Raw genomic sequence first — 18,744 nt, 5'->3', positions numbered from 1 at the left:
ATTATGTTTCTAGGTTTGTGAGCACCATACCCGTGCTCGTGGGTTTCACCGAAGTGGTAAACGTCTAAGACCTGCGTCACTTCGGGCTTTCCTCCCACATTAAGCTGACACGCCGTGATGTAACTGGAATACTGTTAAACGCGGGGTTAAACCCAACTCACTCACTAGAAGAGCAATTAGCCGAATATTGCAGCAATATTTACTTACACTGGAAATATGTGAATTTGTGTAACTTTTAAAAGTTCAAAATGGGAACTTTCTCACATTTCAGCATTAGTTCATAAAAGACATTTGGAGTTGGAATACGTCAAGAGCATGCAGAAAATCAACAAACTCGTTCATACGAATGGTTGGCATGTTTCTTATATTGTGCAGATCCTTTGGTCCAGACAAAATCCTTTACACTTTTAATTCAAACTGAAATAAGACAATTCAAAAGAGGTATTTGTCAATGAGTGGTCAAGACCATATTTCTATTGTTATCAAGGTAAATAAAAGCGACACAAAACATTTACGAACATGATCATATGAAATATGAACTAAAAGGAGAGTCTTGAACTATTTCATGAGCATGTGTTTATGAATCACTATCAAATAGTGATGATACCAGGTGAGCGTAACTGCCCCACCGGTGGCACCCGTCATAAACACATGCAAAGGCAAGTCAGTTCAATTGTTCGCCTGAAACAAAACAAGCGTTCAAATGTTGCGACTGGTTGGCTGACCTCGTGGTTCAATAATAACAGAAAAATAGAAATATGATTTATAAAATAAATTATTGATAAGTACCTCTTGAAGCATTTCTCAAAATCGGCTGTCATCGTGTACGAACTATATGCGGCGGGATCTATTGGTAAACGGTTTACAGTGAATTCATGAAATATCACTATTTCTCGTATTGTTAGGTTACGGAATAAACAGATAGGGCCCGAACATACAGATTGATCATCTGAATCGCATACTGTTTTAGTATTGTTCGAAGAACATTTCAGCTTATTTTGAGCAAAGTTTTTCTTTTTCATGGTTGTACAAAATAAAACGTAAACTCGAGCATCATTTATTGAAGGGCCGTCAGTGTGACGTGTAATGTGATAGTCACGTGAACTAGTGATACTAGTGAATCAAATTACAAAATTGATTCCCCCAATCCTAGCCGCGATAACGTATTGGAGTGACCCGAGTAACAGCTTACAATGTAATAGCTTTAAAAGTGTATGTACTATCATGCACTATTGGGCATACATGTATACAGTTGTCAGCCTACAGCTGTTGATGAGGTCACATTGATTATCGACCAAAATTTCCACAACGACTTTTCCTTCGTACTGTTGACGTTTCTGTGAGAAAGAAATCATATCGATGATACAAGGTCGTGTATTAACAAATGTGTACCAGAAAACCGGCCTCGACGGACTCGCAAATAAACAATAAGTACACAACAGGACGCGCTCAGTTACAGTAAGAACATAGGCAGGTAAAGGTCATACAGAAGGGCGTGGGCAATGCAACACAATTGGATATTTTACATAAAATATACAAGAGTAATAGCAACCACAAAATCCATGCCTCCATTTATTGATTTGTTTGTTGTCAATGTTCAAGGTATAGTTATGAGGGGAGGTCGGGAAGCCTAGTGGTTAAAGCGCTCGCTCGTCACGCCGAAGACCCGGGTTCGATTCCCGACATGGGTGCAATGTGTGAAGCCCATTTCTGGTATCCCCCGCCGTGATATTGCTGGAATATTGCTAAAAGCGGCGTAAAACCTCACTCACTCACTCACTCACTCACTCACTCACTCACTCCAGGTAAATGGCGGAGGCCCGGAAATGATCAGGACAAACCAGTGATATTATGAGCACCGTCCCACGTCATGGGGTACGATGCCACACAATTACGTCACCGAGCCTCGCGACGTAGTGCAATTTAGTCGCTTTTACACACGACCAGTAGTTTGCTGGGGATCTATTTTTACCCGTTCTCCGCGGCGCTTATGAATATTTTCTGTGTTCCTAATGTGTGAATAATGAAGGTTGACGGACATTCAGAAAGCATTCGCTGGATCTGAAGGAACACATGTCGCCGCGCTGTGACGCCACGCCCACACATCTGTGACATGTCAGAGTCACATATAAACACGTCCGGAAAACTTCTCGACACCCACTTCCATTCGTTACGTGCCTTAAAACAAGTATTAACATTATGAGATTGGAAACATTTTTTTAATCAATCTATGGATTTTATGAGACACACTAATTGACTCGTAACACCCTTACCGCACTGCAAGGTACGTAACATTAAGTTACTGAATTGTTCACAAAATTCATTGTCAACATCATTGATCCACACTGTTTTGAGAAATGCATACGCTATGGAATATGATGATCATATCAAATGTGAATACGACACGTACATGACAAGGTCGTTGTGTTATACGACACGAACAGGCGTTCGGGTCGATATCCCATATCAATGGAGGGAACTAAATGCTGTTTACTGAACAAGGACCAATCACCTAAGACATCATCTTTCAAAGAAGTATATTTATATTCCTTCCATAGTTTTCATCGTAGTATACACGTAAATTTTGTTTGTCGACTTAACTGTCTTACAATCGCCAGTAGCCAGAGGAATGGCGTAAATCCTGCTAGGGTACCCTGCAGGTAGCAGAGGTACTGTCAATCCCCATGGTCCCTAATAGCGTTGCCTATCCCTGGTCGCTGGTGATCTGTAGGCCGGGTTTTTTTATAATGCATGCATGGTTATAACAATACATAATATATTCGGCTACAGGTCATTAGCAACCGTATGTATGTATGTGTGTGTGTGTGTGTGTGTGTGTGTGTGTGTGTGTGTGTGTGTGTGTGTGTCACAGTAGGAAGTATGACCTCACTATTCACAGTATGAAGTATGACCTCACTATTCACAGTACTCAGTATGCCTTCATTATCGCAGTACGAAGTATGACCTCACTTTCGCAGTATGAAGAATGACCTCACTATCCTTGTATGAAGAATGACCTCACTATCACAGTACGAAGTATGACCTCACTATCACAGTACGATGTATGACCTCACTATCACAGTACGAAGTATGGCCTCACTATCACAGTACGAAGTATGGCCTCACTATCACAGTACGAAGTATGGCATCGCTATCACAGTACGATGTATGACCTCACTATCACAGTACGATGTATGACCTCACTATCACAGTACGAAGTATGGCATCGCTATCACAGTACGAAGTGTGACCTCTCGATTGCATAACGAAGTACGACCTCACTATCACAGTACGATGTATGGCATCGCTATCACAGTACGAAGTATGGCATCGCTATCACAGTACGAAGTGTGACCTCTCGATTGCATAACGAAGTACGACCTCACTATCAAAGTACAAAGTAAGACCTCGCTAACACAGTACAAAGCTATTGCTTAACAAAGTTGTTTCTCGTCATTATGCTGTCCTATTGTTATGATTATACTCATTATTATCATTATACTTAACTAAATTATATACCTCTTTCAATTTTATCTTTCAGGTAGAAATAGCCACGCAAAAGATGTCGCACTTCTTAAGCATGCTTGTGATTTTTCTCATATTGATACAGCACGCACATGGGCAGTTCAAAAACCTATCACGTAAGAATTGTATTATTGAATATATCATACCTATTCCATAGTATTGAACATATCATACCTATTCCATAGTATTGAGCATGTCATGCCTATTCTGTATTATTGAACATATCACACCTATTCCATAATATTGAACATATCATACCTATTTGATAGTATTGAACATATCATACCTCTTCTATATTATTGAACATATCATACCTATTCCATAATTTTGAACATATCAAACCTATTTCATAGTATTGAACATATCATACCCCTTCTATATTGTTGAACATATCATACCTATTCCATAATTTTGAACATATCATACCTATTTGATAGTATTGAACATATCATACCTCTTCTGTATTATTGAACATATCATACCTATTCCATAATTTTGAACATATCATACCTATTTGATAGTATTGAACATGTCATACCTCTTCTGTATTATTGAACATATCATACCTATTCCATAATTTTGAACATATCATACCTATTCCATAATTTTGAACATATCATACCTCTTCTGTATTCCAATAAAAATATGTTTTAAATGATCTCCACGATAATTGAAATAACTAACATATCTAGTGAGTGGCAGAACTTTGAACTGTGGAAAAAATGACAACTGTGTCCAACAATAGTATAGCTACATGGAGCAATGAGACAGCTACATGGAGCGTTAGGAAAGCTGTGTTGATAAAGATGACAGATATATCGACATTATTACAGCTATGTCGATATTCTAACAGTTGTAGTTGTAGTAAACAAGGGGACAGCTAAATACATATGACCTTTATAGGAGAGTATGTTCAAATAATGGTACACCTATACCGCCCAGGTCAATGCTGAAGGCAGGTCTACCTGACTGGTTGACGGGTGTAGGCAGGTTTAACTCACTGGTTGACTGTTGTAGGCAGGTATAACTCACTGGTTGACTGTTGTAGGCAGGTTTAACATCACTGGTTGACTGTAGCAGGTATTACTCACTGGTTGACTGTTGTAGGCAGGTATAACTCACTGGTTGACTGTAGCAGGTATAACTCACTGGGTGACTGTTGTAGGCAGGTATAACTCACTGGTTGACTGTAGCAGGTATAACTCACTAGTTGACTGTTGTAGGCAGGTATAACACACTGGTTGACTGTAGCATGTATAACTCACTGGTTGACTGTTGTAGGCAGGTATAACTCACTGGTTGAATGTTGTAGGCAGGTATAACTCACTGGTGAATGTTGTAGGCAGGTATAACTCTCTGGTTCACTGTAGCAGGTACAACTCACTGGTTGACTGTTGTAGGCAGGTTTAACTCACTGGTTGACTGTAGCAGGTATTACTCACTGGTTGACTGTTGTAAGCAGGTACAACTCACTGGTTGACTGTAGCAGGTATAACTCACTAGTTGACTGTTGTAGGCAGGTATAACACACTGGTTGAATGTTGTAGGCAGGTATTACACACTGGTTGACTGTAGCGGGTATAACTCACTGGTTGAATGTTGTAGGCAGGTATAACTCACTGGTTGAATGGTGTAGGCAGGTATACCTCACTGGTTGTATGTTGTAGGCAGGTATAACTCACTGGTTGAATGTTGTAGGCAGGTTTAACTCACTGGTTGACTGTAGCAGGTATTACTCACTGGTTGACTGTTGTAAGCAGGTATAACTCACTGGTTGACTGTAGCAGGTATAACTCACTAGTTGACTGTTGTAGGCAGGTATAACACACTGGTTGAATCTTGTAGGCAGGTATAACTCACTGGGTGACTGTTGTAGGCAGGTAAAACTCACTGGTTGAATGTTGTAGGCAGGTATTACACACTGGTTGACTGTAGCGGGTATAACTCACTGGTTGAATGGTGTAGGCAGGTATAACTCACTGGTTGTATGTTGTAGGCAGGTATAACTCACTGGTTGAATGTTGTAGGCAGGTTTAACTCACTGGTTGACTGTAGCAGGTATTACTCACTGGTTCACTGTTGTAAGCAGGTATAACTCACTGCTTGTATGTTGTAAGCAGGTATAACTCACTGGTTGACTGTAGCAGATATAACTCACAGGTTGACTGTTGTAGGCAGGTATAACACACTGGTTGAATCTTGTAGGCAGGTATAACTCACTGGTTGTATGTTGTATGCAGGTATAACTCACTGGTTGACTGTAGCAGGTATAACTCACTGGTTGACTGTTGTAGGCAGGTATAACACACTGGTTGAATCTTGTAGGCAGGTATAACTCACTGGGTGACTGTTGTAGGCAGGTATAACTCACTGGTTGAATGTTGTAGGCAGGTATTACACACTGGTTGACTGTAGCGGGTATAACTCACTGGTTGAATGTTGTAGGCAGGTATAACTCACTCGTTAAATGTTGTAGGCAGGTATAACTCACTGGTTGAATGTTGTAGGCAGGTATAACTCACCGGTTGATTGTTGTAGGCAGGTATAACTCACTGTTTGAATGTTGTAAGCAGGTATAACTCACTGGTTGTATGTTGTAGACAGGTATAACTCACTGGCTGAATGTTGTGGACAGGTATAACTCACTGGTTGAATGTTGTAGGCAGGTATAGCTCACAGGTTGAATGTTGTGGACAGGTATAACTCACTGGTTGAATGTTGTAGGCAGGTATAACTCACTGGTTGTATGTTGTAGGCAGGTATAACTCACTGGCTGAATGCTGTAGGCAGGTATAATTCACTGGTTGAATGTTGTAGGCGGGTATAACTCACTGGTTGAATGTTGTGGACAGGTATAACTCACTGGTTGAATGTTGTAGGCAGGTATAACTCACAGGTTGAATGTTGTTGACTGGTATAACTCACTGGTTGAATGTTGTAGGCAGGTATAACTCACTGGTTGAATGTTGTAGGCGGGGATAACTAACTGGCTGAATATTGTGGACAGGTATAACACACTGGTTGAATGTTGTAGGCAGGTATGACTCACTGGTTGTATGTTGTAGGCAGGTATAACTCACTGGTTGAATGTTGTAGGCAGGTATAACTCACCGGTTGATTGTTGTAGGCAGGTATAACTCACTGGTTGAATGTTGTAGGCAGGTATAACTCACATGTTGAATGTTGTAGGCGGGGATAACTAACTGGCTGAATGTTGTGGACAGGTATAACTCACTGGTTGAATGTTGTAGGCAGGTATAACTCACTGGTTGAATGTTGTAGGCAGGTATAACTCACTGGTTGTATGTTGTAGGCAGGTATAACTCACTGGCTGAATGTTGTAGGCAGGTATAATTCACTGGTTGACTGTTGTAGGCAGGTATAACTCACATGTTGAATGTTGTAGGCAGGTATAACTCACTGGTTGTATGTTGTAGGCAGGTATAACACACTGGCTGAATGTTGTAGGCAGGTATAATTCACTGGTTGAATGTTGTAGGCAGGTATAACTCACTGGTTGAATGTTGTAGGCAGGTATAACTCACTGGTTGTATGTTGTAGGCAGGTATAACTCACTGGCTGAATGTTGTAGGCAGGTATAATTCACTGGTTGAATGTTGTAGGCAGGTATAACTCACATGTTGAATGTTGTAGGCGGGGATAACTAACTGGCTGAATGTTGTGGACAGGTATAACTCACTGGTTGAATGTTGTAGGCAGGTATAACTCACTGGTTGAATGTTGTAGGCAGGTATAACTCACTGGTTGAATGTTGTGGACAGGTATAACTCACAGGTTGAATGTTGTAGGCAGGTATAACTCACTGCTTGTATGTTGTAGGCAGGTATTACTCACTGGTTGAATGTTGTAGGCAGGTATAACTCACATGTTGAATGTTGTAGACAGGTATAACTCACATGTTAAATGTTGTAGGCAGGTATAACTCACTGCTTGTATGTTGTAGGCAGGTATTACTCACTGGTTGAATGTTGTAGGCAGGTATAACTCACATGTTGAATGTTGTGGACAGGTATAACTCACTGGTTGAATGTTGTAGGCAGGTATAACTCACTGGTTGAATGTTGTAGGCAGGTATAACTCACTGGTTGAATGTTGTAGACAGGTATAACTCACTGGTTGAATGTTGTAGGCAGGTATAACTCGCTGGTTGAATGTTGTAGGCAGGTATAACTCACTGGTTGACTGTTGTAGGCAGGTATAACTCACTGGTTGAATGTTGTGGACAGGTATAACTCACTGGTTGAATGTTGTAGGCAGGTATAACTCACTGAGTTATAGCCAGGTATAACTCACTGACTTATAGGCAGGTATAACTCACTGGTTGACTGTTGCAGGCAGGAGACAAATATGCCGACTGCCCCAGGATCCCGGGTCGTGCAGGAAGTCTATCCCGAGGTACTTCTACAACTCTTTCACCAAATCTTGCGACATCTTCATCTACAGTGGCTGCAGGGGCAACTACAATAATTTTGATAACTACGGAAAGTGTTTGGCGATGTGTGAGGGCGTGTAACATATCGTGAGGCGTTTACAAGTTCCCCGGCCGTTATGTCGACATCAGCATGTTACGGATTACATGGGACTCATATAAAGACTGGGATGGTGTGTACGTGTACTCCGGCGGCGAAAATTGTTTTGTAGACTGGAGTATAGTTTGTCTGTGTTTTACCAGGGACCTACAATTAGATTTCATGAGGCTGACAAGTCTTTACCTCTTATATCTTTCGGGCGCGATGACTAGGACAGTCTCCGTGTCATTGGTAAATTCCAGTAGCTGCGGAATGTAGACACATGGCGGCATTCGTACCTCCATCAAGTCTGTATAAAGTCCATCTTCGGGCAGTTAATGGCAGACCTCGCTCTTCTGTACATGATGCACAGAAAAACAACGTCATCCTTATACCATACGCAACTGAGCTCAATTTGAAGGACATAGCATTGGCATTCTCTCGGCTTATTCCGTTACGCACATAATAACTGGGACAGCAGTGAATAGTGATATTGCATGATTCCTCCGCATTCAGTTCGTAGAGAACATCTATATGTCCAATTTTCAAAATATTCTTTTCTTTTATTATATATCGAGCATCATTTATATAAGGGTAATGATAGCCGCCATATTGGGTGTTGTACAATCTCATTAAAATCAGATCTTAGTTCTCGCTACCGCTAAACAAAGATCTGAAGACATCCCATTATGGGTCACGTCAGACCGACCTTCCGCGAACTTTGACCGACCAATGGAATGACCAATCAGAAGGGAGCTTTCTCGTACTTTGCGGCACTTATTTCAAATGGCGACTACACTTCGAAACATATTTTGACAAATTCTCGATTACAAATTTGAAACCTGAACAAAAAAAAACATTCTAGAATGGCTAATAGATGGTCTAGATTGTAAGGATTCAGTCGTTAAACCCGTAACTATCGTTCGGAATACCCCATGGTAAAGTTTTCGAGGTTGCATGATTAGAAATCACATTCCGACTTTCACTTTCATAATCTGGTAAGCGACGCTCTGATTGGTCGGATGAAAGGTCGTTCTGGGATGTCTTCAGATCTTTTTTTAGCGGTAGCGAGAACTAAGGTCTGATTTTAATGAGATTGGGTGTTGTACCGTTATCAGTCATGAAATCCAATTTCAATATGGATTCTTCCGAATGCTGCCGGAGGTGACCTGTGACATTAAAAGGAGCCGAATGGAGTAGACTAGGTTGTACTCTATTTAAATGTGTACATGATGTACTGAATGCATTAATCAATGGAGCAATGCCGTGAATCATAATAATTTTGATTTTAAATATTTGATAATGAAAATATTTGACATTTGTAAAATACTTACAATAAAAATATGAAATACATTGTTTACACTGAAAAGTATTTAACAATGTGAAACTCTTACAATACTTAGTTATCACTAACACTGATAAATATTAGATATATTTGATAGATTTGATCACAATCTTAGAATTACAGTTCTCATTTAGTCCATTTTTAACACTGGCCCAGCAGCATTAAGGAGCGTACTTCCTACACCTATCTGTAGATGTGATCTTGCGTCTGACGATACGACGTTCACATCTTCCCGAGGCAAGGAAATTAACTGACTGTAAAAGTCCAGTTTCCACGTGGAAACTGGACTTTATAGTCAGTTAGCTCCCCTGCCTTGGGAAGACGCGAAGTTCACGGTACTTCTTTCGTGGTAGGGATCGAGCGCCATGGCGGTATTGAGCGAGCTTGTTTCATTCTGTGGTCTCCATTCAATAAACCAGGAGGAATCCCAGCTGGTCACTGTGTAATCATTAAAGGGGATGGCTTGGGGAAGATTTAGCGTTCCATCCAATAGGCGCACATGTGTGGCGGAGAATATGTCCACCGTTGACACAGAGGAAGCTCTTGTTGTCTTGAGTAACTGTCCAATGGATGGGAAGGTCAACCTCTGCAAGGGAACGCTGCAGAGCTGGGATGTTCTTCTTTCGTTTCCTACACAAGCCAGGGCGCAGGGTATCATATGACAAGAGAAAAGCATCATCTTACGGTCCAATCTCTCTGAGATCTCTTCATCATAATATGCGCTGAACGGACAAGGACTCAGTGACCACACACAGACGCAGGATACTAATAATAATGACATGTAAGTTGTTGTTTGAGAAGGGAATATGTTACTTTTACGTTCTGATATTTTGACGATGATTCACTATCCCACAATGCCACTCACAAATCACTAACCACTGACAAATCACATGCACGTGGGTTTAAAACAGCTGTTTTCACCTGTCGTCAAGGTGTCATAGGTCATGGACATTCACCTTTCATTCTACTAACACCTGGTTATGCTCAGTTTCAAAATAGTCTGTTTTGTTCATATTTTTTTGACGGATGATTGTGCGGAAACTTGTTCCAGATAAATGCACCGACAGCCGTGATTTTCCAGAACAGCAACATTTCCAGTGGATGCATGTAAACCGTCTGTTGTTCAGCCATTACCTGAAGCTATCAAGTAACACCTGTCTCCCTCCACGCTGCGACTCAACGAACTCCAATAGAGATGGAACCCTTTCATGCGTAGATCGATGCTCATGATATCAATCACTGGATTGTCTGGTCCAGACTCGATTATTTACAGACCGCCGTCATATAGCTGGAATATTGCTGTGTGCGGCGTTAAACAACAAACAAACAAACAAAACAAACAGTGCAAAAGACATATACTGGGGAAAGCGTCTGTAAAATATCCTTTTAATCTGCGAAGGCTCGTTATCAGGAACGAGCGCTGCAATAGATTCTAAAAACAAAAACAATGTTTTGATAAATCTGGAAAACGACGGATTTCTGAAGTACTCAGTACTCATGGAAATGAAAAAAAAAACTGTTTTGCTGGATTTAATAATCGACACAAAGCATTACGTAGATGTAAATACAAAATAACAAAACGGCTGGAAAAGTACAAGTCTGGATTGGCTAGTTTTATCTCAGTGCTCAATACAAATTGTACTTTACAGGAGGTAATTTGTAGACACTTTCAACATTCAAAAATAAAACTAAGTCCAAACTGACATGGCAGAAACAGCCTATAGGCATTATGTAAATTAGCCTGGAAAAAAGTTATCAAAACAACAATAAAAATAACAGCTATGTTCATGTACATAATAATAATGACATGTGAGTTGTTGTTTGAGAAGGGAATATGTTTCTTTTACGTTCTGATATTTTGACGATGATTCACTATCCCACAATGCCACTCACAAATCACTAACCACTGACAAATCACATGCACGTGGGTTTCAAGCACCTGTTTTCACCTGTCGTCAAGGTGTCATAGGTCATGGACATTCACCTTTCATTCTACTAATACCTGGTTATGCTCAGTTTCACAATAGTCTGTTTTGTTCATATTTTTACACACTTTTACGTGTAAAAAGACATAAAAACCTTTGATACGCTGTATTTGTGCCAAGGCTTGTAACAGCCGGCCTTACTTAGGAATGAGTGGTTGCAGTATCTGACCTGGACGGTTGAATGCCACCATGCTAAGACGGTGCTCTTCGCAGCTCATGCTGTTAACCACTGATTTTCGTCCAGACTCGATAACGCACTGGCCGCTGTGATGATATAGCTGACAGTATTGCGGAGTGAGTGAGTGAGTATGGTTTTATGCCGCTTCTAGCAATATTCCAGCAATATCTCGTCTCGGAACACCAGAAATGGGCTTCACACATTGTACCTACCATGTCGGGATTCGAACCCGGGTCTTCGACGTGACGGGCCAACGCTTTAACCACTAGGCTACCCCACCGCCCCCTGCTGACTGAGACGTTAAGGGACACAAAAGGACTCCAAATGTTATAGTGTTTTATGTGTCGGCTCATTGGGTGAGATATTTACACAAAAAATAGTACCTATTACTAAGATTTACCATGCATAATTCATAGATCGCAGTACATCTAAACACGGTGGTTCTGAACGAGAAACGTATTAGGTTGTTATAATGTTGAATATTTATAAGATAATAAATATTCAGTGATCGAGTTTGTTGTACAAATGACGTAACTGGTGATTGCCCATCGATTATATTTGGCTCATTCATTTGCCACAGTCACCTTTCACTTGAGGTTCTGGAAAACATTGGCTCCCATTGTATCTACAACAATAAGCACAGGAAGGATATTCGTGGTGATAAAACCCTTGATACTGACTCGTCGTCAGTAATTGGTTAAGATGATGAAATAATCGACAGAAGTATCCATGACAACATAACGGGTATTAGTAAACATGTGAATTAGCGATTATGTCACGATAGCATGTTCCTATAGCATAACACAACAGAAACTACCATGCATGCACTAAAAGAACATTTGGTACCTGTATGATGTAGATTTGCGTTTAAAAAATAAATTAAATTTAATTACTATTTATAACTAAAGGAAAATAAAGTAGAATAAGAACACGAGAGCAAAATTTCTGAATATGTTAATATGGGAAGGTGGAGGTAATGTATAAAGAAAGACATTTTTGTTATGATTTTAACATTTTAGGGACGTTTTGGAACACTACAAATGCGTATTAAACATTTTCTTATGCATTTTTTAGATGATTTTAATCTCCTCCCAAGGATGCTAATAACAAAAATACAAAATCGTTAATGAACGCAAGCACACACACAAATAATGATTACTTTACTTATTAATTATTTTTAATGATTTTTAAATGCATGTATACATGCATAAATTAAACATGTGATAAATCATGCATAATGAAAATTTTGAATCGCTGAAAAGTGAAGCGAAAATGTCAAAAACTAAAATGAAAATGTCAAAAACAAAAAAACGAAAAGGTCAAAAACTAAAATGAAAATGTCAAAAACATGTATTTTCTTTTTAGTTTATGACATTTTCGCTTCACATTTCAGCGATTCATTAGCTACTTCAAAGTATATTTTCAATGTTTTCGGTTATTTTTATACATGATTTATCACATATTTATATATGACAAATTGTGTTAATTTGCGAAAGGTTACGATAAAAGTAAGTGAAATATCAAAATATTGAAAAACAGACTCCATGTCCCTTATGGGCCACCGTACACCCTCGTGTCTTCGAAGCTCAAAATATATCAAGTGTTGTTGGAAAGAAGTTAAACATCGTGTAACATTTATAAACTCGTCTTGATATACTTGATCTTGGAAGATAATTAAATTCTCAATTTATCAGCAAACAAACACCAGATAATAATAGTTCGATATGAATCGACTCCACAGTAAGCAATACACGACAGTAGGTGAAGTCGGTGGTGTTGCTAGGAATGATCACGTCGATGATTGAAAATGAAACACAGAATCAGCAGCCACATCACGTCTGACGCTGTCTAGTCAACACTGTGTCAACACGTCATATTGGATGTGCCTTTATTGTTCGCCGTTACTGTTGCTATCTGCAACACACAAATCAGTCCCTCGCGAGTGATGTTTGTAATCACTTGCAGCATCCATAGTTACCTCACGTCACCCCAACACGTCAACACTATTACCGGTGCCGCTGAAGGTCACTGAGATCCTATTCCTAGATTAATGATATCAATTGAAGTTCACCTATCCTTCTATCCCATTCCACGAACATATGATGAATGTTATATTGACAGTTGATTTCTATGCTGATGAGTTAGATGGGCTGATGTAAGCAGACAACGTTAAGGAGAAGCTATGTGAAGGCTCAGTCACACATTCAGGATTTTTTCTGCCGTCCTTGAAAGGGCCATTCCCGATTAACATTTGTCAAAAGTCTGATCAAGATCCTGTGATTCGTGGCGGGAAATTCACAATCAGATACTGTTCAGGAAGCGTCCCGATTCAGCCGTTTCCAGCCGAGTTCGTCCCGATTCTCCCGTTCTCAATCCGAATCTGATCCGATTTGTATCTTCCGCGTGGTAAAAAAACGACCGAATCTGTCCCGACAGCGTCTCGATTCTCCCGAATGCGATCCGACAGAGATCTGACAGTGACCGGACAGTGAACCGTCAAAGAAGGTTCGCATTTGGCAAGATCTGGACGCAATCTTGACTCAATCGACAAGAAACGGCAATGAACAATTCATGCCCGTTCATCACGACAGCGTCCCGACCCAGAGGACATTGTTACGATTTTAATCCGACACAGCAGAATCTGTCACGCCATAGTCACAATTGTAATCCGACTAGACAAAATCGGCTGAGTTTCCCGAATGTTACGGGACGCACCATACTGTCGGGAGTTCTTGGCCGACCTCTCTGGACCTTTCCCGATCCATAGGACTCTGTTACGAACGTATACGACTGCGTTCAGACAATGATAGGACATTCCAAATAATTGAGAATAGTAATCCGACTTTTTCACTTTTCGTGTCCGTGCGCTGTCTGATCTCAAACGGGAGACATAATCGGCACTGTGTGAACCTGGCCTTAGGGACCGACCATTTCATATTCTGGGGGTTGGGGGTGGTGGGGGTGGGGGGTGGGATTAAGGCCTTGGATCTCTTTTTTTTCAACACTCTGAAGCATAATTTCAAGAATTTTCGGGGACAATTTATTTTTTTTCTCCTGTAGTGTCTTATATCTCCATCCTATTACAATAATAGCCTTGATCCATTCACTAACACTTAGTTTTAGTATGTTTTGAATGACACAAGAATATCCGTACAATAGAAGCACACTCTGTGGGAAGCTGCCCTTATATGAATAAAAGAGATTGAGATGTTGACGTCTCATCCCATACGATGCCAAGATATCGAACTTGTCCGAGAATATATCAGAATAGAATGGGGGTATAACACTGGATAAGGGAGGATGAGCTAGAACTGGCCCCCAAATGGGTTAGGCTTGTAGTATATAGTTTGCTGGTCGGTGAGTGAGTGTCACTCATTAACTCACTCACTCGCCCACTCAAACCCATCCACCAACCCTCACTCACTCACTCAAACTCACCTACCAACACTCACTCACTCACTCACTCATGTTTCTAATAAAATCTACCTGAAAATGTTGTCGTGCTCTTTCTTTCTGTAGTGTGTATAATTTTCAACTCAACCGTCACGTGATTACCGTATTTTCCACTAATACACAAGGAATAAAAACACACAAAAACTAAACACCGTGTAAAAACAAAAATAACGACCAGGTCTGTCGTGAAACGATCGATAAAGCGCATATATTGAAAAAAGGTGATATAAAGAAATCAATACATGTACTGCGTAAACTGTACTGTTGTAAGTTTGAGATAAGTGCAGTTATGCCAAACTGAGTTCTTTAGTCTCTGAAAACATATAACTTTGATGGAAACAAACAACTCCCTTTAAATTAAAAAGGAACCTCAGTGAGATGGGAGACTCAGACCTGTGAAAAATGTAGACTTGCTTCGTTATTGCTATAGCATTGTGCGGTCGGGTAGCCTACTGGTTAAAGCGTTCGCTCGTCACGCCGAAGACCCGGGTTCGATTCCCGACATGGATACAATGTGTGAAGCCCATTTCTGGTGTCCCCCGCCGTGATATTGCTGGAATATTGCTAAAAGCGGCGTAAAATCAAACTCACTCACTCACTCACTATAGCATTGTAGTAATGGCTCGGCAGAAGGGAAAATAATGTGGTTCTGGGACCGTGAGACAGACTAGTCACGGGATGAAAACTGCGACCTAGTGTGTGCGTGTGGCCGTGAATAAAAAGAGGCCGATTGTCTAACAGATCGTTCTTAAAAGCGATCTCAACTCTACGAATGTCGCAACTCCTCTTTAACACAGACCTACGACCGTCGTAGTGCTGAGATACCATTATGGAGCGGGGCCCTGATCTCTGATCACTTCTTTATATATGAAATAACACCAACACTGCAACACGTGCTTCTATTGGGTACTTGGGTTAATATATCCAATGTCATGATGCGAAGGGTGATTTTTTCTTTGTAATTAGCATTAAATGTGTTTGAAGATTGAAAGTTATTTCTTCAAAATAAATACCTATACTCACGGAATGGAATATCAAAGATTATATATTATTGCTTTCAGATTTAAGGGGTTTTCCTTCTGTCGAAACTGAGTCGAGCGCATCCTCGATTATCCAGTATAACTCCATTCTATTAGTATATACATTATAACATAATGGAGATATAATACACTGGATAATCGAGGGTGTGTCAAGGGTTTCCTCTCACATTTTGGTCAATTGAAGTAATTATGTTCCTGAAAGTAGCGGGCTGTTAGTGACCATAAAATCAAGTCGAGGATATCATTTTTAAAATCTAAAATGAATGAGGAATTCAGAATAATACAAATCGTTGACTTCGTATGGGCTTTAGCCTTATGGGGCTGTGGGTGGTCAGGCGGTGAGTGCGTTTATCAAGCTGGACACGTTTGTTGGAATCCCCACAAAGACATATGACAAAGTGAAACCATATTTTATTGTGCTCAAAGCATAAAGCACATTTCCTCCCAGCACGACCCATTGCCAGATAAGTGAAAAGCAAATATACCTGTAAAATGAATAACACCAACATATCTATGGACGTTTTATGAGATCAATACTGAATGCTAACGTGGACAGTGTCGTGGTCTATGCAGGCACTCGGGCCCATTGTCCACTGCAATGTACATACAATTATGTAGATTTATCAAGTATATTTGAGTTTGGAAATTCTATCACCACACTTGGCAATAGGCCTCTTATGAATCATAGCCCGTTGTTATATACGGCAATCTGGTGTCTACTTATATCGGTTAAGAAGATTCGGGAATTTACGCCTGTACGTGGGTAATGCCAAGAGTAACTTATACCCCGTTCACATGCACAACATTTACTAACGTAAGTAATTTTACACAAATGTAACTATACATACATGCGTATATGTAAATTTACTATGCGTTCACATGAAAAGCATCTTAGGTGTGTAAATAAAGTACGTAAATTGTGTAAGGCACACATATTCGTCAGTCTGTTCACGACTTTCAACACAAAACAGGTTGTTTTCCCATGAAAGTTGAATGAGAAGAGAGTTACTTCTCGAAATTTTTCGCGTGAAGCAACATGTGTTTGATTTAATTTGTACACAAGGTTTTGACTCCTTGAACATGTTGAAACCAAAAGAAAACACCGCTCAACTCTGTATATACACATAAAAGTTGGCTGTTGACAATTTGTTTGGTGTTGGCAAAAGAACAGATATTAATTAGATCATCCTCTTACGTTGACATAAACGTTCACATTGCAACATATACACACAGTGCAAATTTACATTTACATTTGCACCTGCTCCAGACATGATGCAAATTAGCTTCTACACATATGAGTAAACGCGTTCACATGACAAGTATACTCACGTATGTATCTCTACACACGTATGCACATATACACACATATGTATAAAGGCGCATGTGAACGGGGTATCGTATGAGCGCCAAAATTGTTTTTCGTGCTCTATCAGCTACTTTCCTTCACTGTATTTACTACTTGATTGATGTCGATCTCCTTAAAGTCAGATATTTTACTCCGACATAATACCTCCCTGCATGAACGCGGTAAAAGGTCTGATTTAATGAGACTGGATTCACGTAACCTATCAATTGCAGATCATAATTTTTGAATGATTAAATATGAAAACTAAGCCGTTCTGACCTTCTGATGCAAGACAGGGCCCACTCCATAGCAATCTTTGCGATACAACCATCGCAAGTCTATGTTAAAGTATGTATTTATAGCGCTTGGGCCGCCATATGGAGACATGTGCGACACAGTCGGGGTCACCAGTTGACTGAGGCTGGTAGGTTGGTTTGTTGTTTAACGCCGCACTCAGCAATATTCCAGCTATATGACGGCGGTCTGTAAATAATCGAGTCTGGACCAGACAATCAAGTGATTGACATCATGAGCATCGATCCACGCAATTGGGATCGATGACATGCATCAACCAAGTCAGCGAGCCTGACCACCCGATCCCGTTAGTCGCCTCTTACAACAAGCATGGTCGCCTTTTATGGTAAGCAGGGGTTGCTGAAGACCTATTCTACCCCCGATCTTCACGGGTCAGTTGACTGAGGAACCGAAAATTCCCTTAACTGACGACCCAAGGTACACTTAAAGGGCCCGGATGACCAACAAGTAAAATTACCTAGGTGAGGAAAAGATCAAGGTACATGGATGCCCAACAACTTAAGGTACCCAGGTGACTAACGAAGTTACAATTAAGGAGACCCGGGTGACCAACAATTCCAATGTCTCTGATGAACAATTTAAGGTACCAGTGAACTACGACCGACAGAAACCGAATTTGTCCTTCAGAGCCCTGTTTCACAAGGCAATATATTATGGTAACTCCCATACTTTAACAACAAAACTGTAGCACTTTTGTGGCTTTGTGAAAGGGGACTCTGAACAGATATTTTCAAATGTGCATCTAGATAAAAAGAAAGACCAAACGTTTTTTAATTGGACTAAGATGAAACACTTTGGAATATTAGTTTGCATAAGACTTTTATATAAAAAAATTAAATTGGTTTGTATAAGACGTTTAACAAAAAATTAAAGCGTAATGAAACAGGATGAACGATCTGATTGCATCAAAATATCCATCAGTCCGCATTCCATCTTACTATTCAGTACAAAGTAGCTCCGTATGTTAGAACTTACATGTTGCTTCATGTAGTAGACGATTGGGAGCATTCAAAACCAGTGGGCAAGTCA

General features: G+C 40.2%; 1 protein-coding gene across 1 annotated transcript; it reads left to right on the top strand.

Moving 5' to 3' along the window:
• Nucleotides 1–2,427: 2,427 nt before the first annotated feature.
• LOC124140998 (tissue factor pathway inhibitor 2-like) lies at nt 2,428–8,961 on the top strand. The gene is made up of 3 exons (XM_046508847.2): nt 2,428–2,535; nt 3,542–3,641; nt 7,881–8,961. Exons 1-3 carry the CDS (start codon nt 2,470–2,472, stop codon nt 8,057–8,059), a joined length of 345 nt encoding a protein of 114 aa, XP_046364803.2. The 5' UTR covers nt 2,428–2,469; the 3' UTR covers nt 8,060–8,961.
• The last annotated feature ends 9,783 nt before the right edge of the window (nt 8,962–18,744 follow it).

The sequence above is a fragment of the Haliotis rufescens genome, unplaced genomic scaffold (genome assembly GCF_023055435.1).
Source record: "Haliotis rufescens isolate VD_foot unplaced genomic scaffold, xgHalRufe1.0.p SCAF_3, whole genome shotgun sequence".
Classification (NCBI taxonomy): domain Eukaryota; kingdom Metazoa; phylum Mollusca; class Gastropoda; order Lepetellida; family Haliotidae; genus Haliotis; species Haliotis rufescens.
The sequence above is the reverse complement of the archived record's forward strand: the minus strand, read 5'-3'. Positions and strand labels throughout refer to the sequence as shown.